The sequence below is a fragment of the Sorex araneus genome, chromosome X (genome assembly GCF_027595985.1).
Source record: "Sorex araneus isolate mSorAra2 chromosome X, mSorAra2.pri, whole genome shotgun sequence".
NCBI classification, from domain to species: Eukaryota; Metazoa; Chordata; class Mammalia; order Eulipotyphla; family Soricidae; genus Sorex; species Sorex araneus.
The window spans coordinates 139,806,838-139,830,947 of NC_073313.1; the positions used below are offsets into that span (position 1 = coordinate 139,806,838).

Here is a 24,110-nt window from a genome sequence, read left to right on the forward strand (position 1 = left end):
AACAGTCTTACCCCCTGAGGCACTTTGATCCATCTCCAGCTCTGATCACTGATCCCCACAGGACCAAAGGGGCTGTGGCTGTGGGGTTCCATGAGAATATTTCCAGCTCCCCAGGCTGCAAACACTAAATGAATCCTAACCAATGTACACAGCCAAGTTTGTCTAAACTGACCCCAGGCCCAGATTTCAGGATCAAGAGAAAAATAGGGCTACTGTCCCAAACTAGTTGCTCAATGTCTTCAGGCTAGCAGCAGGAGATCCTTGTTTTTTTATTTAAGAGGGGGCACACCCAGTAATGCTTTTGGGATACTCCTGGCTCTGCAGTGCTCAGGGAACCATAGGGGATGCCAGGAATCGAACCCGGGTTGGCCGGGTGCAAGGCAAGTGACCTATCTGCTTTACTATCTCTCTGGCCCTTAAAAGGGGCTCTGAATGAAAGAAAATAAGGTCCAGAAGTTTGAGGCCTCAAATGCCACAGCATTGGGAGCTCAGAGGCCAGGTTCCAGATCTCAAGAGCGGTGAGTACAGGAAAATGCTGAATCATAAAAATGAGTTGGGATCAAAGGGTCTGCACATCCTCTGAGGAGGGTCAGGTAAGGGGAGTAGCTTCAGTCCAACACTGCAGGAGGCAGGGCCAGGAGGCATGGCCTCACCTCTCTCTTTTGAGGGCAGAGGTGGAGAGAGGCATACCATGTGGCACTCAGAGGCTATTCCTGTGCTGTGCTTAAGAGTGATCCCTGGCCCAAAAAAAGAGTGATCCTGGCCATGCTCAGAAGATCATATGTTACATGGTGCTGGGGATTCGAACCAGCGTCTAAACCTCCACAGCACATGCAAATTAAATGCCTTACCTCCTGGACTATCTATCCAGTCCTGACCTCACCTTTTCTTAAGGACAAAGTAAGCTGAGAGACAATGTCCTGGCCTAAGAGTGGTGGCAGAAGCACCAACAAGACACCCAAGGGCTTGGGCTGGAGCGATAGCACAGCGGGTAGGGCGTTTGCCTTGCATGCAGCCAACCAGGGTTCAATTCCCGGCATCCTATATGGTCCCCTGAGCACCGCCAGGGGTAATTCCTGAGTGCAGAGCCAGCAGTAACCACTGTGTATCACCGGGTGTGATCCAAAAAACAACACCCAATGGCTTGTATTGTACAAACTGAAGACATGGGCCCTTGAAAATAGCCCACAGACTAAAAGTGCCTACCTTGTATGTGTACAGTCACAGCTTCAAATCTCTGGTGTTCCATATGTACCAAGCATGATCCTGGCAGCTCTACTGTGTGATTCTCACAACTCTGCTGGTTGTCATCCTTGTTGCCTTAAGTGCTTTCCAAGCATGCCACAGCCAGGTGTGGAATCAAAAGGGGGAATCTTAGGTGATCAATGAAGCTTAAAAGATGTGTTGTAAGGAGGTCCTAGAGAGTTAGTACAGCGGATAAGGCACTTAACCTTGCATGCAGTCGACCGGGTCCGATCCTCAACATCCCATATGATCCCCTGAGAACTATCAGGAGAAATTCCTAAGTGCAGAGCCAGGAATAACCCATGAGCATTGCCGGTGGTGGTCCCAACATTCCCCAAAATGTATATATATGCATAAGGACTACGGCTCAGTCGTGCTACCTTCAGTGATCCTGTGTGTTGAGTGTCACAGTGATCACTTGTGAGCACCATAACTTGGATACCCCAACTAAGAGCACTACGCCAGTTGTGCATGCATTCAAGTACCATGGCAAAAGGGGCACAGCACTCCCCAGTGAGCCCCATATCAAAGCATTCACATGGACATGTGACCCTCAGCACCATGCCAGGCCTGTGAAAAACTCCCACTCACCACAACAGTGAAGGGAGATGAGGAAAATGTAAAGCGAAGAAAAATGTAAAGCAAAGAAATTGAAGAGAAACTAAGGAAGAACTGGCATCCTCCTGGCTTAGCCAACATGTATTTAGCAAAGTGAGACGAAGCACTATCCGTCCCTGGTGTGAGGAAATTTATGGACTAAGATTCCCCTCACACTGCCATTTCGGGATTTGAAGCATGTGTCCATGAGTGCTCTGGACTGGACGGCCAGGCAGGGAGAGGAGAGGTGAGTGCAGAGACAAACCAATGTCCAGATCCTGAGGAGAAAGCCCCTCTGTGCCTGTGGAGAGTGGCAGGGGAAAGTTCCCCATGGTTTGGCCAAAAGTCATCCCTCTGATTGCTCTCTTTGACACAACCTCACACTTTCTTTCCAGTCCTATATTCCTGGCTGTGTGTAAGCTATTTCCACTTGGATGTTCTGCCAACAGCTTAAACTAAACATGCCTAAAGCCGAGTTTCTCATCCCCCACATAGCCTTATACCTTCCCAAGCCACCAGTTTTGCTGCTGACATCTGAAGGGCCCAGGGCTTGGCCGGCCTAACTGCTTCTTTCTCACCCGCATAAGCATCTTTCTCCCTCCCTGCTTTGGAATCCTGTGCTCTTCCCTGAGTCATTTTTTTCAGTTTTCAGTATTGCTGGGTTGCAACCCTCTTCTACCCCGTGCCTCACCCCTGGAGGTTCCTGCCACCTTTCCTAGCTTAACTCACTTTAGAGTCTCTCACTCAATCTGAGCCATGCAGATATTCTTATTTTTTAATTTTATTGAATCACTGTGAGATAGTTACAAGCAAAGTTTGCCCCGACACCTCTGAGCTGCTAGGCTTGAGGTTTTTTTTTTCTTTTTGGGTCACACCCGGCGATGCACAGGGGTTACTCCTGGCTCTGCTCTCAGAAATTACTCCTGGCGGTGCTCGGGGGACCATAAGGGATGCTGGGAATCGAACCCGGGTAGGCAGTGTGCAAGGCAAACGCCCTACCCGCTGTGCTATTGCTCCAGCACCATGCAGACATTCTGTCCACACTCACTGGTTACTTCAGACAACACAGGTGGGGGCTGAGACATAATACACCACTAGGGTTCCCTGAGTACTGTCAGGAGTGATCTTTGAGCACAGAACCAGGAATAAGCTCTGAGCTCTGCAAGGTATGGCTCAAAAGACAGCAACAAAAATGCTCTCGTTCTATAGAAAGGATATACAGGGGCCAGAGTGGTAGGACAGCGAGCAGGGCACCTGCGTTGCACAGAGCTGGTCAAGTTCAATCCCCACCAAATCTATGGTCCCTCACTTACTGCCAGAAGTGATCTATGAGTGTGGCTAAAACAAAACGAGAAAGCACAACATAGATGGTGCTGCATGTACTATAAAAAAATTTAAGTGCCCAGACTTAAATGTGGAGAGTTTGGCTTTAGTCATGAGTCAGTCCAGGCTGTGAGTTCCAGCTTACTAGTGGTATGATTTTTTTTTCATTGCCATACCCAGTGGTGTTCAGGGATTACTCCTGGCTCTGCACTCAGGAATTACTCCTGATGGTATTTGGGTGACCATGTGGGATGCCAGGGTTTGAACCAGGATTGGCTGCGTGCAAGGCAAGCGCCCTACCTACTGTACTATCACTCCAGCCCACGGTGTGCTCTGGGGCTCTCTGTACCCAGATGGCTTCTCTAAAGTCAGGATAGTAGTGTCGACTTTCTAGGGTTCCGGTGAAGCTCAATGCTAGAAGAGGACACAAAAACAGTCATGTACCCAGAGCAGGAGCGATAGTACAAAAGGGAGAGTGCTTGACGTGCACGCACCCAACCTGGGTTCAGTTCTGGGCATCCTATATGGTCTCCCAAGCACTGCCAGGAGTGATCTTTGAGTGCAGAGTCAGGAGTAAGCCCTGAGCATGGATAGGTGTGGCCCCCAAACAAAAGGCCATGCACCCGGGATTGCATCCCTAAAGGCTTAGAGTGGGCAGAGCCATGAAACAGTCTCCAGGGATATGAGAGACTGGGTGGCCAGAGCTGTTTGTTTAGTTGTGGTTTCCCCATTATGTATAAATAACAGGAAATCAAGTAGGGAATCAATTCAACTGTGCCCAATTTGGGGCCCCTTCTAAGCTTCCCCCGACCCCTCTGTGTAAACAGGAAAGCAAGGCTACCATCGCTAAGCTGATTGCAGTGGCGCTGGACTCCGTTATCTCTGCTCCCCTCTGTGTTCTTTCTCAAGGCCTTACCCGTCCTAATCTCCGGCTCCCTTTTCTTCATCCTCTCTCCCTTGTTTGTCCTCTTCCTGCTTGCCCATTTTAATTTTTCACACAGTAGCTGAAGCTAGTTCCTGTTCGAGCCCGTGGCCTGAGGCAGAGGAACGTGGCCGCTCCCCGAAGCAGGCCCACCAGACCAGGCGCTCCTGGGGCTGGCAAGAGCAAGCACAGAGCTGGGGACTCTCGGGTGCCTTGCTCCAATGGGCTGGAAAGTACTACAGACAGCTCATCACTCCCTGGCAGGGGCCAATCTGTCTGCTGTTCTCACCAGCTCCTTCCACCTGGGGAAATGGAGGCACGGCCTCATTTGGTGTGGTGAAAACTCATAAGCTCCCAAGGGTTTTGGGGTACGAACTTCCATGGAGTAAGGGAACATGAGCCCCCTGGATTTCTCCACCTGGATTTCCTTTCCTTGAGATTGGGGCAGGAACAATGCAGGACATACAGCGGTGGGGAAGGAGTCAGACACAGTGGATCGGGTGCTTGCCTTCCACACAGTCAATCCAGGTTTGATCCCTGTCACCCTGCAAGCTTAGAGTGATCCCTGAGCACAGAGCCAGGAGTGAGCCCTGAGCACTGCTGAATGCGACATGAAAACAAAAACAAAACCAAAAACAACAGATGGCACTATGGCACTGGAGAAGAATGGAAGGATGGTGACTGGACCCACCATGATGCCCTGCAGCTGCAACCTGGGGGGGAATGACTCATCACTCTGAGGAAATGTTTGCCGAGTAAATTACTTCTGGAGTAAGAGCAGAGAGATAAAATCGGCATGGTCAAATTTGGTTTTCATGACCAAAGAGTTAATCGTGATCCTGTTGGAGTATGATATTTTCCTCCTGCTGCTTTTATGGTTACTTCTAAATTCTGTGCTATGAACAATTAACATGTTTATACCGAGACTGTTCATTGTTTTTAATTATGAAAAGGAAGCCACAGTTGTGGGGGGGTACTGGGCAGAGAGATATTACAGTGGGTAGGCATTTTCCTTGCACATGGCTGGCCTGAGTTTGATCCCCAGCTTCCCATGTAAGCCCAAATCCCAGCCAGGAGTGATCCCTGAGCAAAGAACCAGGAGTAATCCCTGAGCACTACCAGGGGTGGCACCTAAAACACAAAAAATAAGCAACTGAGGTGTGGTGAGTAGACCTGGGCTGCTTCTATGAGGATCCTTCCCCACCCCCCTACTTCCGGTCACTTCCTCACATCCTAGCTCTATAACCTCAAAATCAAAATTTAAAAAAAAATCTTTCCTATAAATTAGAGAAAATCACTTCTTAGAGTATTGGTATAAGATTAAAAGAAAATAATGTGTAAAATGCTTTTTTTTTAATATAGGGGGATTGGAGAGATAGCTCAAAAGGCTGGCATGCATGCTTTACACATAGGAGGCCCAGATTTGATACCCACCATGACCTGGTCCCCCATTGCCCAAAGTAATCCCCAAACACGGAACCAGAAACAGTATATAAGCACTGCTGCAAAGACAAAATGAATAAACAAAAAGTCCTGTGAGGACCAGAAGATGCTCAATGGACTTGTGCGCAGACTTCGGTGCTAGCCCTAGGTTTGATCTCTAGCACTGTATAGTCTACCAAGTACAGCCAGGAGTTACCCCCAGGCCCCTAAGCATTTCTTGAGAGGACCCCAAAATAATTACTATCAAATTGCAAAATAAACATAAGGAAAAAAATAAACATTACAAATAAACATAAGGAAGAGTTATGTATAAATAACTAAAATAAAATAAAATGGTGAAATTGCTGGGTTGTATGGAGGCTCAATTTTTTAAAGAAGTGCCCTTATTATTTTCCAAAGAGGAAAGAGTCATGTATCCATCTTCAGCAATTATTTTATCTGTATCTCCACCCTCTTTATCCCCATCTCTAATACTCCCAATATTTTACAGCAAATTCTAAACATGCTGTTTTTACTTTCAAATTGTTTTAGTTTGGGGGTCACAGCCAGTGATGCTCAGGGCTTATACCTGGCTCTGCACTCAAGGATCATTCCTATCAGGACTCAGGGGACTATATGTGTTTCCTGGGATGGAACCCAGGTCACTGCATGCAAGGAAAACACTTTACCTACTATCCTATTGCTCTGGTGCCTGATATACCATTTAAAACTTCATTGTTGAATTTTTAATACTTTTTAACCACTAAAAATTAATATATAGTGAATTTAATAAACTTGGGAAATAAATGTTTTAAAAGGGAAAAAACAGAAATTTCATCTAAACTGACCATGCCAAGATAAACACATTGAGAAGACTTTGTTCTTTTGTTTCTGCACATATATATTCTTAGTACTTTTTGCAACACCATGATTTACAATACTATTGATGATAGGGTTTCATGCATAGATTGTTCTGCCACCACACCCACCACCAACTTCCCTCCATCAGTGCCCCAAGGATGCCCCTCACTCCCACTCACCACCAACCCAGGCAATCTCAGTTCTGGAGACCAACTCAGAGGTTTTGCTACCTTTGACCATTTGTTACTCCCTTACTATGTTTCTTTATATCCACTTTACAGAGAGGTCATTCTGTATTTCTTCCTATTTTTCTCACTGACTTTACCCAGCATGATCCCCTCTAGTTCCATCCATGGAGTAGCAAACTGCAAGATTTCATCTTATAGTCAAGTACTATTCCATTGAATATATATATACATATATACATATATATATATATATAGTTTCTTTGTTCAGTCATCTCATCTTGGACAACCTGAATTGTTTCCAAATCTTGGCTATTGTGAATAGTGCTGCACATCAACATAGGAGCACAAATGGTTTATTTTTTGTAGTGTTTTGGGGCCCTTAGGGCAGATACCTAGTGGTGAAATTGTTGGGTTGTATGGAGGCTCAATTTTTAAAGAAAAGCGCCCTTATTATTTTCCAAAGAGGTTGAATCAACCAGTCAACATCCCCACCAACAGTGGATGAGGGCTCTACATCCACACCGAAGCTGGTTATTTTTACTTCTTCTTCTTTTTTTTTTGCACATATACATTTTTGAAGTAAAATAGTTTGTTTGGAAAATATGCTTAGAGAAATGAGAAGAGGGGGAAAGAGAGAGGAGTATGTATTCAAGAGAGAACACAGGCTTCTTCAGAGCAGAAAAAAGAAAACCTGCACACATACATTTTTAACAAAAGTGGGAAATGCTACTATATATGCTATTTATAGGTATCATTATATTTTTATTATAAAGATAATAAAATAGAAAGATCAGGAAAAGAAGGGAAATTATCCATAATCCCTCACCACCTAATATAAAACCTATTAATATTTTATTTCTTTCCTATGTCTAAAAATTTACATGTTGGGCCAGAGAGAGAGTACAGTGGTTGAGTTCCTTGCCTTTCACACAGCAGATCAAGGTTCCATCTCTGCCACCACATGTGGTCCCCAAGCACCACGGGGAGGAATCCCTGAGCACAGAGCCAGGAGTAAGCCCTGAGCACAGCCGATGTGTCCCCAAAACAAAATATACATAATATATATATAATATATATACTTTTGGGAGGCTTCCAAGCAGTGATCAAGGGATGCAGGAATCACCTTGTAATTTTTAGCTAACCATGAGGATGGCTCCATGCTAGGACCCAAGGCCAGTGCTGTAGGGGCCTTTAGGGCTGCACCCAGTGATTCTGAAGACACAAGTGGTGCTGGGGATCAAACCAAGGTTGGGCACATGCAAGACTGGCACATTAACCCCGTACTATTAGTGCTCCAATCTCCGCATACATACATTTAACATAAGTAGGACTTCACTAATTATGTACCTTTAAAATGATGAATCAATTTTAACTCTAAGAAAACAAAATAAGCATAGTGCAGAAAAATAAGAAAAAAGAAAAGAAAATATTCCTCTTAATCCCACTATTCAATTATAATCACTGGTAACATTTTGGTGTCATTACTTCCAATATTGTTTCTATGAACATATAATTTTAACACAAGTGGGAGCATGCTGTTTATGTAGCCTATTAACAATAAACTTAGTTAATTATAAGAATAATATGATAATATTGCATAACCTGGAGTAAAGAGAAAAAAGTTACTTATAATGTTACCACCCTACTGACACGGTGACAGGTTTTGTGTTTTTCAGATCTTCATTACCATTACTCAAACATGGTTGAAAGCATAGTATTTAATTTTCTATTCTTTGTGTTCTTTGCAACTTGATATTATATTTATGCAACTGTTACCCAGCATGGGGTTTTTTTTGGGGGGGGACAATGTGGGTATTGTCATGCCCAATGATGCTCAGGGGTTACTCATATCTCTGCACTCAGGAATTATTCCTGGCAGTGTTTTGGGGACCGTATGGGATACCGAGGATCAATTCTGGGTCAGTCATGTGTAAGGCAAATAGTATACCCACTGTATTATTGCTCTGGCCTTCACCAGTATTTCTTTTTTTTTAATTTTTGCTTTTTGGGTCACATCCGGTGTTGCACAGGGGTTATTCCTGGTTCTGCACTCAGGAATTACTCCTGGCGGTGCTCAAGGGACCATATGGGATGCTGGAAATCGAACCCAGGTCTGCCGCGTGCAAGGCAAACGCCCTACCTGCTGTGCTATCGCTCCAGCCCCTTCACCAGTATTTCTTAACCTAATATTTTTGTGCGCATTTTCCCATGGAAATGTTTGAACTCAAGGCTTTTGTTTTCATATCTGGGTGCTAAGGAACATTTCCTTCTCAAGAACATTTTAGCTTGTTTTACAGTTTTCACTATAGTAAGCAACTGGGCTCTAAACATCATTTGAACAAAGACTTGAAGTCTTAAACTTTCCCACATACATACTGAGTATGGTTCTGTAGCCCCCTCTAAGTTTACAGGCTACCCTGTAAAAAGTGATCATTTTTTTTTTTGCTTTTTGGGTCACACCCAGCGATGCTTAGGGGTTACTCCTGGATTTGCACTCAGGAATTGCTCCTGGCAGTGCTTGGAGGACCATATGGGATGCCGGGGATCGAACTCGGGTTGACCGCGTGCAAGGCAAACGCCCTACCCACTGTGCTATCGCTCCGGCCCCAAAAGTGATCATTTTTTTATTCATTCCTAATTTGCTGTCGTAAGGCTTACATAGTCCTTTATTCATGTTCTTCTCCTTACCTTCCTGAGTTTATAGACTTTCTTCATTTCCTCAGCTTTTTCCAAAACATAAGTGTATGCCCAGGGGATTCTCAGCTCAGTGAGTGCCTGAGGGGTCTGAATGCCCTGAGGTGGGTTGGGGGCATGCGGGAGTGCAGGGGCTAGAACCCAGGGTCTAGCACATGCCAAGCATAGGCCTTATTATGTGAGCTATCTTCCCAGTTCCTAAGGCATGTGTTTTTAGACAGGAAGGCCTAGGGGGCAGAGGAGAACAACCAGAGTGCCCAATTAACGGCATTTACTGACCATTACTGACTCAGCAAGTACCAGCCAGTTAGTTTCCTTGTTCTCTTGCAACAACCTCCGAGTTGGAACCACTATTATTGCCATTTAACAGATGGGAAAACCAAGGCCCAAAGAAAAAAAAATCATGCGCCTAAGATCACACACAGTAAATCCCAAAGGAGAAATGTAAAGCCAGGAGGACATGGGCATGAATTCTGGGTCACAGACTCTGGGCTTCCTAGCCTCCAAGGTAGAAGGCGGGGGGAGGGGCATGGTCAGGATAAGATTGTCAGCCTGACCAGGATTCTAAAACCGGGTCTCCTGGCTATGCCAAGTTGGGCAAGTCTCCAACTCCTTTCGCCTTTGGGAAACTCTACCTCATAAGGCTGTCGTGGAAATGAAAAGAGGTGATGAATAGGACCATGTCCGGCCAGTGCTGGCACCCAGAAGACTCTTCCTGGGGACCCCATTCCTGTCCTCTCTTTGCTGCCCGAGCGCGTGATCTCGTTGACAAGTTGAAGATAAGAAGTTCAGCGGAGAGCCCTGAGCTCTGCGGGAGCGACGGGGAAGTCAGTGATCCAGGACATATTTGCAGAGAAATGCAAATGTCTCCTTGGCTCTCTTGCAGCCTCGGCAACTCCTCTCCTCTCCCATCTCCCTCCAAAAGGAAGGCATGAGTTTTGTGCGCCAAAGCTGAGCGCTGGGAGGTCCTCTCTTTCCTGTCCTCCCCAGAAGGTGGACAAGAGGAGATGAGAGGAAGACTCCAGTGGGGGAGACCCGTTCTAGAACGTGAGCCTCGAGAAATGTGGCGGCGGAGGGCGCTCCTTTTGCTGCCCTTCAAAGATCCGGATGGGGGAGGGGGCTGGCTGTGGAGCAACTGCTTCGGAGACACTCCAGAAACCGAGATGAACATATGCCTCTTTCTAACAATTGACCTGGGAGCCATCCAATAGATGGAGGGCGGATTCACCACCTCTCGGATCCGGAGCCTGCAACTGCCGGGGGTTTCCCAAACAGCTCCAAGGAACAGAAAGGGTGGGGGTGGGGTGAAAGGTGGAGAGTTAGGGGGGATGGTAAGATGGAAATCCAAATTAGCAATGCACAGTTTGAAAGCCCAAACCGGCTCACCTCTGCAACCAAGGGAACTTGAGGGTATATTTCCAAGTAAACCTTGCGAGGCTTTGGGACAGGGACATCGGGAGGGACCCACGAGCCTTGAGCAAAGTGAGAAAAGTGTACAGATAGTGTAGGATGTGTGTGTGTTACTCCATGATGTGTGGTATGTGGCCTTCGTGGTGAGGCAAGGTGAGCGAAAGGAATGAAGATGTGCAAAGAAGCTAGTAATGGGTTAGCCTGGAGTCCAGAGCCCTTGGCCCCAGAATCATCCAGTTTCTAGGACTTGATCATCCCTCTGTTTGTTCTCCATCTTTTTGTCAGTTTGCTAGTTAGTCCATCAACAAACAGAACTTTGTTCCCGCAGTAAATGTAGGGTACTTGAGGATACTTAAAAGCAAAAAGTAAAAAAAAAAAAAAAAAAAAAAACAGGCAAAAGAAAATAGACCTTTGGCTCTTCAAATTCAATTAAGACAACACATTGAAAATAACTTCATGACCCCCCCCCACACACAACCTTTTTCTTAACATTATGTCTCTTCTAAAAGAGAATACTTTATAAAGAGTGTTTATGAAGTAAGTTGTTGCTCAGGGGGTGCGTGGTCTCAAAAGGGAGGTTAACGGAGAGGTTAATGGAGAGGTAATCTTGAGGATCTCCCTGTAAAGGGTTTGCTGGCCACAAGAAAAACAGAGTTGGATAAAAAAAAGAAAATAAAAAAGAAAAGTAAAAAAGAAATACTGAGTTGGAGAAGATGAGGGCCTCTTTCCAGTAACTTGTAAGCTAATACTGGCTCAAAAAAGATGTGCTCCATATGCAAAACATTATTATTGCTAGATGGGAATGATTACACAATCATAATAAAATAACCTGGCATCGTAGAAAGGCAGGAGTAATCCCCAGAAGCACGGGGCAAGTTCTTCGAGCCCAGCTGCCTGTTCCTGTGGCTTTTCAGCAAGCCTAGTGAATTGCACCTGGAGTGCAACAAGCCGGGAGAGCAACACTTCACGTCGCATCCCTCCAGCCTTCTTCCGCCCAGGATGACGACAAGAGAACCCCTCCACCCGTCCCAGCACCCCCAGCTTAGGCCTCCTAGCGAAACCATCCCTGATGGATAGGTTCTGTCGTGACGCTGGCAACTTGAAGGGGAAAATAGGAAGCTCAACCTCAGTCCGGGGAGATGCTGCAAACTCAAGTGAGCAGACCAGCTCGGAGGAAGCCCTGCAAACCCAGAAAAATAAACAACCAAATCGATCGATCATGCCCCTAAGGGACCCGACCCATAAGCGTCCCCCTCCCTCCGGGAGCGTGGTTCCCCGAGGCCTTAACTGTCTCCCACACCTGAAGTCCCCTCTGGCCATCCGCTAGATTTAAGTCAGAAAACAGACACTAACAGCGCTTCCTTCCTCACCGAAATTACTAAGTGAAATGTATTGGGCAAGTCCATGCCGGCCGGTGGGGAGAGACCGTGTCTGGGACCCCAGCCTTCCTCGCCTCCCCCCCTTCCCCGCGCCCCCAGCTTTAAAAGCGCGGGCGCGGGCCAGTGCTCAGGGGTCGGGGTGCCCATGGCCTTGCGTCGCTTGCCCTAGCCTAGGAGCCGCAGCCCATCTCTGGCGCCGCGGGACCCGCGGGGCCACTCGGACTCCGTTCCCCAGCCGGCCCTTCGCTTTCACACGATCCGCGGTGACTGCACCAGCTTGAGCGTCTTTAAAGGGCCACGCACGCCCGTCACCGCTATAAAATGTTCCCAGCGGCACAGCTGCAGAAGGGGCACCACTGAGCCGCCAAGAGGAGGCTCGGTCTGCCCGGCCGGCCGCCCGCAGTCAACCGGCGAGGAGCAAGAGGGCCAAGGAAGGCACGGCACCAGCTCTGGCCCTCGGTGAGCATCCAGTTCACATTTTGCCATCAACTCGCCCACGATCCAGGACATGTGCGAATAATGCCCTAAGCTGGTTATAAAGACGTGGAAATTGGGCAAGGGGGGCGGCGAGGGGAAGTGGAGGGGCGAGGGTCTGTCCTCCTTGGGATGGCTAGCCTAAAAGCAGCCCTCGGGCCGTGTGCATGTGCGTCAGGACCCCCTGGCGACAATGAGGGCTTGAGAGCCGTGTCCCCCGCGCTGAGCAGGGAGCGCGGTGGCCGCCAACAGCACCGCCCCGGAGTCAGGCGCTGAAGCTGCGGGCAGGCGGCACCGGCGCGGGCCGGGAACTGCCTGACTCGGTGCGGTGCGGTGCGGCGGCGCAGCTGTGCGGGTTTCTCCCAGACGCCCCGGGGTCGGGTGGCACTGAGCGTAATCGGCTCCGGTCAACTGCGTGGCTTGCCAGGGGCCGGGGCTCTCGGGGCTGGGAGCTTCTCTCCCCGGGGCAGGCGGTCGGGGAGGTAAGGCGGGCTGGGCGGCAGCCCGGGTGGGGAAGGGACTCTGGGGTACTTGCTTCCTGTTCGCAAGCTGCCCCGCTGGCACCCGGAGGGGCCAGGGCTCGCCTTGCTTGCCGGCGATCCGGATGGCTTGGCAGGGGAGTCCGCGAGCCGGCCGAGTCGGCCGGGCTCCCGCTTCTCCCGGGAAGGCGACAGCACCTTCTCCGCCCCGCGCCCGCGCTTTCTCCGCCTCGGCTGCTCTGGACTTTGCGAATGGCCTGGACCGCATCTGGCTCTAGCTCTGGGGGCGGGGGTGGGGTGGGGTGGGGAGGTGGGGAGGGGGTTTGCACACAGCTCGGGTTTCCTGGGGCGACTGGAAGTGAGTGGGGGGGCTTTTCGGCCGCGCTGGGCAGAAATGCGGGCTGGAAGTTAGCGAATCCGGGCAAGTTGCCTTTACTATCCAATCGACCTCGGCCCCCCCCCCGCACGCACGCCCACACGCACGCACACACCCACGCGCACACCCCTCTCCCTATAAATGCAGGCGACGCGGCCAGGCGGCGCACTGAGTTCCCAGCGTCGAGGAGCGCCGGACTCGGGGCGGACGGGCAGACGGCGGCTGAGGATCGCGGCTCCGGCACTTGCGAGCGCGGTGACCTTGGGCAAGTTACAGAATCTCTCCGAACCGAACCTCTCTCTCGCTCTCTCTCTCGCTCTCTCTCTCCGTCTCCCTTCTCTCTTTCGCGGCGGGCTGTTCGCACTGCCCACGGGCGGCGTGGCTTTCTAGGCTTTCTGGGAAAGAGCCCGAGGGCGCTCCGTGAAGTGCCGGGAGGCGCGGGAGCGGGCGGCGGGCAGCCTTGGGGGTGGGGGGCGCAGCCCCCCGATGCACGGAACCTCCCCCGCTCCGGCCAGCCAAGTCGCGGCGGAGGCCTAGCCCCCCGCGGCCCCCCGGCGGCCCCCGCATCCTTCTGGGCGCTCCGCGAGCGAACGGAGCGCCCGGGGCCCTGCAGGTCCGCGGCTTCCCGCGCACTGCGCAGGGATGGATGCGCCGGGCCGGCCCCGGCTCCGGCGGCTGCACCTGGGATGCGGCGGGGAGGGAAGCGGGGCAGGCGGCGAACAAACGGGGATTGGATTTTCAGGTGGCGACACCGACTCGCCTGGCTCGAGCGCGTCCGAGCCCAGCCGCGGCGGCAGCGTTTGGCTTTTTTTTTTCTCCCCCCCACCCCCCCACCCCTCCACCCCCCATTTCTCCTTCTGAGTGAGAACGTAGCCATCCAGATGGAGCGATCCGCTTGGTGCCATCTTAACTTTTGGTCCGTCAACAGGTCCAAGACGCTCCCCTCCCCACCTGCGTCTCTTCCCCTTTTTCCTTCTTCCTCCCCTTCGCCGCCCTCGGGAGGAGGGAGGGGGCTCCTGGCCCCCCACCCCCCACACACACACACCCCGAACCCGCAGCCCCGGAGCCGCTGGCCGAGCCGCGAGGCAGCAGCGGGCGGGCGAGGAGGAGGCACTTGTTGCAGCCAGGGCTGCCCAAGCCGCCTTGCAGCTTGAATTGTTGAATGGGTGATTTCCGCGCTGCCAAGTTTTGCCTTCGAATGGGCTTGATGGCCCGGGGACCAGGGTGCAGGGGAGAGGCGGGCCGAGCAATCTGCGTAGCAAAAGGCTGCGGTTCCGGTCGGGAAGCGATTGCGTCTGGAGACGGATCTCACTCAGGGCGCCTCACGGAGCAGAGACTCGGGGTGGGCGGGGGGGGGGTGGGCGGGGGTCTGGGTGAGTGGTGGGGGGGGCGGATGGGAGCCGAAGGGAAACTGGGTGCTGCCCGGGGAGCCCCCAGTGTGATGGGGGAGACTTGGTCCCAACCATCTCCCTTGGAAAACAAGCTGTCGGAACCGAGACACTGATACTTTTTGTCTCCTGTTCTCTCCTTTCATCCTGTCTCCTCTTCTCCCCGCTTCTCTCCGCGGCTCTTTGCGAAATCTGTTTTGCTTTTCTTTCTTCCTTTTCTTTTCGCGTGTTTTTCTTTTTTTTTTTTTTTTTTACGTTCGGATTGCAGGGGGCAGAAAGGCGAAGGAAAGCTGGATAAAAGCGGAAAGAGATGGCAGCGCCCCCCCCCTTTTTCCCCCTTAGGGCATGAAAATGACCTGGTCCGGGGTGGTAGGGGGGGTGCCTGGACTTATTTAAAAGACCACACGGATTGAACGCCTTAGCTTGTGACCATTGCCCTGATAAATTCTCAGATTCCCTAAACCCAGGAACAGGGCTCAGATGAAGCAGGAAGGTTGCAATGCCGGCAACTGATTCCCCCCCCCCCCGTTTTTTCTCTTTCCTCCCTCACCACCATGTAAGTGGTGCAAAGACATAAAAAGAGGTAGTAATTGGCCACTTTTCTAGAAGTGTCTGAGCAGATTCTTAATGACCACTTGTAGGAAGGGAGGCTGGGACGCAGGTGGCGTCATGGAGAATTCTAACGTTGTTAGAAAGATTAGAGACTTTTTTTTTTTGATGCGAGATAGAACCCAGGGCCCTCACAGATCAAAAACTGCTTTACCAGTGTGCTGCATCCCTGATCCAGAGACTCTTGGTAAAGACCTGGAGATTCTTGGAGCCAGAGCTATTTAGAAATACGAAATGCGACAGCTTTAATTCATCCTACAAAGATTGACAAACTTTCAGGAAAATTACTTGAGTTTTCAGAGATTTCTTGGTTTGCAGAAATTTTTTTTAACTCTTTTTTTTTCCCACTTCCAGCTCTCCAGCTGGATAAGGGTGACCCACTTTGGCAAGGTGCTTCTTACTTGGACATTCCTGATTTCAGGATCAGAGGCAGTGCTGCCCCCTTCCCCACACAGGGGCTTTGAAATCAATTGCATGAGGAGATAGTCGCATTGGTGGTAGGGGTAGCAGGATGCCTAGGCAGTATCTAGCTGAATCTAGCATCTGCCCTGCCTCTGGCCAAAGTTTCCAAGCCTTACTCTGCTTGGTTGGGTGCTGGTCTCTCATCTTAAGTGCTGTCAGCATCCTTGCCTTTTAGTTACACAAAACAGCCTTGCTCTGAACCTGGCCTGAGCTTTCTTAATCAGTGAAGCCTCTGGCCCCATATTTGCTCTTCTTTTGAACGTACAGGTCAGCAGTTCCAGCTGTTTACCCAACTTCTGCCAAGGCTCTGAAATGCCAGCTATGTCAAGACCTGCACATGATGTCAAAGGTAGCTCCCCAACCACAAAGGAGGTAACTAGCTCTTTTACATATGGATACCCTGAGGCATGACAAGGTGAACTCACCTGGGGTCCAGGTGTAGGATCTAGTACCCTTGGACAGACAGGCAGCCTCAGGCTCTTACTTGCGGAGAATGAGCAGAGCTCGCCATGCACCTTGTAGGGGTGTTGAAAAGGTGCCAAGCAAGAAAACAAGGAACAAGAATGGAATGGGACCATACCACTAACAAGGTTAGGCCGAGTCTCAGAAGAGGTACTATGGGATGCTGTCCTTAAGGAATGGCAAGGTGGAGAGGCTCGGGATGAAGGTGAAAGCAACAAAGTAACTTAGGATGGCAGGCATTCTGCATGATTACTCAAGTATGAGCTCCGTGCTTCAAGGCATGGTAGCCCAAGCACCCTCGCGCTGGAAGCCTAACTTCCCAGGGGCCTCTTGCTACCTTCTCATCACTTCCCCAAATCAAGTACAGTATAGGCACTATCTGGAGCTCAACGAATGGTGACGAGCCAGGAGGTAGGGTTGCTGAACTCTCTGCCTTTCTCTGTCTTGCAGGAGGCCGACTCGGAGAAGAATTCTCTGACCTACCCTAACGTGGGGACGAAGGATCGCAAGGCAGTGACCATCCTGCACTACCCGGGGATAGTCACAAGTGGAGCCAAGTCCAGTGGGGGCCTTGCCATCTCCTCCGGCCCTCCGTCTCCGATACTGATAGACTCTTCTGCCACCAGCTTTCCCAATAAGCCCCAGCCCTTTAACCTGCTTGCTTCCCCTCACCTGCTGGCCAGCATGCAGCTGCAGAAGCTTAATAACCACTATCATGGGGTGACTGTGGTCACCCCCGGAGAGCCTGAGGAGGAAGAACCCCTGTGGCCTCTTGGGGATCTGGCTGAAGGGGCACAGTCACCTCCTCCTAATGATGCCCAGAATCCTGTCATTGATTCAGACCCAGTAGATGAGGAGGTGCTAATGTCGCTGGTGGTGGAATTGGGTCTCGACCAAGCCAATGAGCTTCCTGAGCTGTGGCTGGGCCAGAATGAGTTTGATTTCACCTCGGATTTCCCAACCTGCTGCTAATGGCCAAATGCCCCTAACGGTGGAAGAATGAAACCACCCATACTGATGTAAATAAAAATAAAAGTTACCTGCAAAGTGATGGGCCAAGTAGTAGTGGTGTTCTTCCTTGCGGCGGAAAGGTGTGTTGTATGGGCTGACATCCTTTCAACTACTAATGATATGGTGGGTTCGGGGTGGGAGGGGTTTATAGCTGGGAAGGAGATGGGTGGGATGGGTGAGAAGCTTAGCTTAGAGTCAGTGGAGTACCAGAATTCTGGCAGCCACTGTCACCGTTCCTGATGGCTCCGAAGTCCAACTTTGAGGGTAGGGGGGAAGGCATTGTGGGAGGGTGTGATGTTGGAACATTGCATGTTGAAAATTTTTTTAACAAAGTTAATGAAATACAATAATAGAAGGCCAAGTTCCTTCTGTGGCATCCATACCGTTTATATGGCGGAATCTAAAGGGCTCCTCCTCCTCTGCAACCCCAAGCCATTTGGCCCAGGAAGGCTGCTTCGCTGCCCGTTTGTGTGTGGACAGTAGGTGGGGCCTCAGGGGTCTGATGTAGGAGCTCAAATTTTCCTACATCAAAGAAAATCAAAGAAGCTACAGATTTCCCACATGGAACGTGAGTTCAAGGTTGTCTGAGTTGCTGACATCTCTCCAAGCTTGGGACACTCTGAGCTGGTGTATGTATCTCCTGCCTCCCTGGCCTATATATATATGGGAACAGCCCCTGTGTTACAGAAATGCAGGGGAACCCTGGGTCTGACAAGCTATGCAGTTGCCAGTGTAGCCCTTGCGCTCAAATGAACTGCCAGGCAGGCAGTGTCTTCAGAGGCACATCACATGACAGATGTTAACACTGAGCTAGATCCTGGCCTCAGGGATGAGGGTGCCAAGCCAGCGCAAGGGCCTGGAGACTTGTAGAGCCATCTACCCACATTTCAAACTCCAGAGTTTCTTGGACTCTGAAAGTGACTGTAATTGGCTTCTTCGGACTAGCTGGCATCAGGCCTGCCCTATAGTAAGCCCTTTTTAAAAAAAGCCTCTGGCAGGGGTCCCTGTGGATGACGCAGTGGGTTAGAGCAGTAGTCTTTACATATGGTCCCCAATCACTGTCAGGACTAAGCCCTGAGCACTATGGGATGTGGCCCAAGCCCTCCCCCTCTCCCCACACAAATTGCCAGTCTAGACTGGTGCTGGTCCATAGAGAACGCTGGGTTAGAGCACCCACCTTGCAAGCATGAAGCAACCCCCAGTGCCACATGAGCCCAGTGCAATCCTGGCAGCACTGCTGTCTGTGATCGCCAGGTACACCACCATCACAGCTGAAGAGACGTGAACCCCCAGGCAAACACCAGTGAAAGATGTGCAATAATCATGGTCAGGAAGTGTGACCCCCGGCTAGCATGTGTACATGAGCCCCGCAGTGACTGCTGCTGAGCGTTTGTGCCAGCACCCCAGGTAAAGGAGTACAACCTTTGGTGAGCACCATGGCCAAATGTGTGAGCACTACAGCCCAGGTGTGTGACCCCTCGTCATTAGAATATCAATAAAAACAAGGAACAGGGGCTGGAGTGATAGCACAGCAGGTAAGGTGTTTGCCTTGCACGTGGCCCACCCAGGTTCGATTCCCAGCATCCCTTATGGTCCCCTGAGCACCACCAGGAGTAATTCCTGAGTGCAAAGCCAGGAGTAACCCCTGTGCATCGCCGGGTGTGACCCAAAAAGAAAAAAAAAGAGAGAGAGAAATGAAAACAACTGAATCTGAGGCAGCTTGCTCTGGGCACCTCAAGTCTGTGTGAGAATAACAACGGATTTGGGGAGGAAGGAAGTGAAGGGCAGGAGAGAAGTTGTGCTCAAAGGTAGGCGCCAGCATCTTTGTGGCTCTAGAGTCACAAGGTATGTTGTTGGCTCAGGAGAGGGTCTAGAGCACAAAGGCAGGCTATCGAAAGAGTTTACATCTTAAAAGGCTGGAGCCTTTGAGTCCCTCACCTCCTGGGTCTTTTACAAAGGACTTGTTTTCCCCATAGAACAAAACAGCTTGAATTGGGCACTTGGTCCTCAGCTTGCCATTTCTGAGCTTTGTGAATTCTGGAGCGTCGGGATGTAAGATTCCTTTGGTATGAGGAAATGCTTGATCCCCAGGCCAGTTTCCCCATGGGCTGGGGGCTAGCTGCCTGGGACAATGGAGCCGGCAAGGGGAAGCCAGGGAGCAGGTGCTTCAGGAAACGGTCTGGGCATCCTGCAAGGAGGAAAAGCAAGAACATGGCTGGGCCCCGGCCTGCTTCCCACGCCTGTGGGCCAGAGTGTGAGCTAAGAGGGGAGAGCGAAGCAGAAGCAGCCTGCAAGGACACTCAGGGCTTGCCTCAGAGCGAGGAGGGAGCAGGGAGGAGGAGGGAGCAGGATCGATTGCGAGAGGAGAGGAGTGTGGGGATTTGACAGAGAAGAGCTGGGGAAAGGTAAACACGCCTCCCCGCTCTGCTCTGCTGCTTCAGAACCAGACCTCTCTCAGCCAAACCACACACCTCCGTGAAGTTATTACGAGATTCCGGAAGCAACAAGTGTGTGGCCCAGGCAAGGCTCTGGGGCGGGGTTGTGGGGGAGGAAAGGTGCACAGTTACACACAGATAAGGCACCCAAGAATGGGAGAGGGTCTGGAGCCATCGTACAGCAGGTAGGGTGCTTGCCTTGCATGCGTTCTATATGGATTGACCCCAGATACCCCATATGATCCCCGGAGCCCTCCAGGGAAATCCCTGAGTGTAGAGCCAGGAGTAAGCCCGCAGGAGCACCAGCACCCTGGGGTGGGGCCCAAAGAAACAAAAAAGGAACAATAGCCTGAGAGATGGTATAGGGGGTGAGGTGCTGGCCTTGAATGCCTGGTGCAGTCTGCTGTTGCCCAAGATCAAAAGCCCAGGATTTGCTCCCGGGGGAGGGGACAAATTAGAGAAACCTTGTCCATGCTCTAATGAATCTCACAGTCCAATAGAGAAGACCACCATTGTCCTGAGGATGAGTTGGATTTCCATAAAGCAGCAATGCCATCAGGGGATGAGAGAGAGAGGAGGGCACAGAGAGCAATTGGAAAACAAATCAGCTGGCTTTTTTTTTTTTTGCTTCTTGGGTTACACCTGGCGATGCACAGGGATTACTCCTGGTTCTGCACTCAGGAACCACTCTTGGCGGTGCTCAGGGGACCATATGGGATGCTGGGAATCGAACCTGGGTCAGCCAGCCGCGTGCAAGGCAAACGCCCTTCCCGCTGTGCTATCGCTCCTCCCCCAACAAATCAGTTTTTAAAAGGCAGACAGAATGTAAGCTAGAATCTTTCTCTATCTGCCTTCCCCTCCCCTCTGCAATCAATTTCCTGGAGAGTTCTGCTGATGTTTTTTTCTGTTCATTCAAGTTTATTATTTGTGTATAGGAATGACATGGATTTTTGTGTTCTAATTTTGTGATCTGTTACATTACTGTTTTGATTTTTCACTTCTGAGAGTTTTTTGGGTTTTCAATGCATGTCATCTGCAAATAGTGATATTTTGACTTCTTCATTTCCAATTTGGCTCCTTCTCAAAGGAGATCTCACGAAAAGACTCCATTGGCAAAGACAACAGAAACAAAATAAACAAACAAATTTAGACAAACAAAGAACTACAGCAAATTAAAAAGTTTCTGCGTGGCAGGGCCTGAACAATAGCACAGCAGGTAAGCCTTGCACCTGGCTAACCCAGATTCCATACCCAGCATCCCATATGGTCCACAGCATCCACCAGAAGTGATTCTTGAGTGCAGAGTTAACCCCTGAGCACCACCAGGGGTGGCCCAAAACAACAACAAAATAGTTTATGCATGGCAAAAGAAACACAAGCTAAAATGAAAAGACACTTTACTGAATGGGAAAAAAATTTGCTCACAATATGTCAGATAAAGGGCTAATACCCAAGATATACAAAATATTCACCAATATCAACATCAATATATCACCATAAAAGATGGGGAGAGGAAATGGAGAGACACTTCTCTGGAGAAGATAGATGGATAACCAGTAGGCATATGAAAACATGTTCATCATCACTTATTATTAGAGAAATCCAAATTAAGACTACAATGAGATATCATCTAACCCTGGTGAGAATGTCATGCATCAAAAAGTCTAGAACAACCCGTGCTGGTGGTGATGTGGTGAAAAAGGAACCCTGATGCGCTGGTCATGAGACTGTTGTCTGGAAGTCCTTATGGGAAACATTATGGAGGTTCCTTTAAAATAGAGCTCACATGACCCACTGACCCCAATTCTTGATATCTCCCCCCACCCACAACAGAAAGACATTCATTTGAAAAGATACAGGTAAGGGCTGAAGAGATAGTAAAGTGTGTTGGGAGTTTTCATTGCATGTGATCTTCCCTGATTCAATCCTCGTCACACCTATGGATCCCTAAACCCTGCCAGGAGTGATCCCTGCGCACAGAGCCAGGAGTAAGTCCTGAGCATTTCCAGGCATGACAAAGAAAACCCAAAAGATATATGCACAGTTATGTTCATTGTAGTGCTTAATATATACAGAGTGCCTTAGTACAATAGCCAGGATATAGCAACAACCAAGGTGTTTAACGACAAAAGAGTAGATAATAAAGTTGTGGTATATATACACAATGAAATGCTATGCAGTCACAAGGAAAGATGAAATCATGCAATTTACTCCAACCTGGATGGAACTGGAGGATCTCATATTATGTAAAGTCACTGTCACTCTCACTGTCATCCTGTTGCTCATCGATTTGTTTGAGCAGGCACCAGTAACATCTCCATTGTGAGACTTGTTTTTACTGTTTTTGGCATATCGAATACACCATGGGTAGCTTGCCAGGCTCTGCCATGTGGGTGGGATAACTCTCTGTAGCTTGCCAGGTTCTCCGAGAGGGGCGGAGGAATCGAACCCGGGTCGGCCGCGAGCAAGGCAAGGGCCACACCCGATGTGCTATCTCTCCAGTCCATGTAAAGTCAGAAAGACAAGAACAAATACCAGAAGGTCTCACTAATATTGGGTATATGGAAGGAGATATATGGTGAGGGGGATAAGCAAGAAGAGGAGGTCTTGGAAGCAACATAGGGTGAAAGACTCATCACTTGGAAGTAACACAGGCCTTGGACAAATCTGTGGTATAGAGAGAGATTAGGTACCTCTATTTATTTAAACCCAACACTCCTAGGACCCAAACAACAATAATTAAATTTAAAGATGTATCTGTCAAGGAGTCATGTTGGTGGGAAGGAGGAAAGTAAACCTGGAGTCAGTAAATATTATGGAACAACCGGATACATAATCTAATACTTTATAACAAAATGAACTTCAGATGAACCGAAGTCTTGAAAATAAAATGTGAAAGTACTAGGAGGACATATTCAAGGCCTTTAAATGAAAATCTTGAATAATGGTGCATTTCTACAAATGACACAAAATTCAGAAGTTGCTTTAGAGATTGATACATTTTATTACATTAAAAACCTGCATAGCGGGCCTGGAGCTATAGCACAGCGGATAGGGCATCTGCCTTGCACACAGCTGACCCGGTTTGATTCCCAGCATCCCATATGGTCTCCTGAACAATGCCTGGCGTAATTCCTGAGTGCAGAGCCAGGAGTAACCCCTGTGCATCGCCAGGTGTGGCATCCCCCCCCCCAAAAAAAAAACAAAAAAAAAACCTTGCATAGCAAAAATGTATCACTGTATCACTGTAGTCCTGTTGCTTGATTTTTTTTCAGCTGGGCACCAGTAACACCTCCATTGTGAGACTTGTTGTTACTGTTTTTGGCATATCGAATACGCCACAGGTAGCTTGCCAGGCTCGGCCGTGCGGGTGAGATACTCTCGGTAGCTTGCCGGGCTCTCCGAGAAGGGCGGAGGAATCGAACCCAGGTCGGCCACATGCAGGGCAAACGCCCTACCTGCCATCGCTCCAACCCCGCTATGCAGGTTTTTAATGTAATAAAATGTATCAATCTCTAAAGCAACTTCCGCAAAAATACCATCTAAAATACCAAATCAAAAGATGAGGGGCTGGAACAATAGCACAGCAGGTAGGGTGTTTGCCTTGCACATGGCCGACCTTGGTTTGATTACCAGCATCACATAGGATCCCCTGAGCACAGCCAGGAGCAATTCCTGAGTGCATGAGCCAGGAGTAACCCCTGTGCATCACCGGGTGTTACCCAAAAAGAAAAAAAATTCAAAAAGATGAACAATGTGCTGGGGAAAATATCTGCAGCTCATGTTGAATATAAAAACAATTCATACAGGGGCTGGAGTGATAGTACAGCGGGTAGGGCATTTGCCCTGCACACGGCCGACCCGGGTTAGATTCCCAGCATCCCATATGGTCCCCTGAGAACCGCCAGGGGTAATTCCTGAGTGCATGAGCCAGGAGTAACCCCTGTGCATCACTGAGTGTGACCCAAAAAACAAAAAACAAACACAAACAAAAAAAAACCAACTCATACAAATCAATATGTAAAGGGACACAGCCCAATATTAAAAATAGATGATAATATCAAATAACATCAAAATTCAATGTGTAAAGATATATGTACATGGTTAAAAACTTATCCAAAGAATCTTAACTTTACTTATGCTAAAAGAAATGTATTCAATAGCCAAAATCTAGAAGTAACCCAAGTGTCCAAGAACAGATGACTGAACCAAAAAAAACTGTGGTACAATGGAAGGACTGATCCTCACAACTGAGTTAGCGAGGTATGGAAAAGAAGAGGTATTGGGCTGGAGAGATAGCACAGCAGGTAGGGCGTTTGCCTTGCACGCGGCTGACCCGGGTTCGAATCCCAGCATCCCGTAGGGTCCCCTGA

At 49.4% G+C, this 24,110-nt stretch overlaps 1 protein-coding gene across 3 annotated transcripts; it reads left to right on the forward strand.

Moving 5' to 3' along the window:
- The first annotated feature begins 12,180 nt into the window (after positions 1-12,180).
- CITED1 (Cbp/p300 interacting transactivator with Glu/Asp rich carboxy-terminal domain 1) lies at positions 12,181-17,342 on the forward strand. 3 transcript variants are annotated; one of them, XM_055121709.1, is made up of 4 exons: positions 12,181-12,500; positions 13,518-13,635; positions 16,097-16,178; positions 16,742-17,342. In XM_055121709.1, exons 3-4 carry the CDS (start codon positions 16,167-16,169, stop codon positions 17,261-17,263), a joined length of 534 nt encoding a protein of 177 aa, XP_054977684.1. In that variant the 5' UTR covers positions 12,181-12,500; positions 13,518-13,635; positions 16,097-16,166; the 3' UTR covers positions 17,264-17,342. The 3 variants fall into 3 exon arrangements, with proteins under 3 accessions (XP_054977684.1, XP_004621400.1, XP_054977683.1); XM_004621343.3 differs by having other exon boundaries at positions 12,185-12,500; positions 16,097-16,201; XM_055121708.1 differs by lacking the exon at positions 12,181-12,500 and adding an exon at positions 12,651-12,997 and having other exon boundaries at positions 16,097-16,201.
- Positions 17,343-24,110: the final 6,768 nt, after the last annotated feature.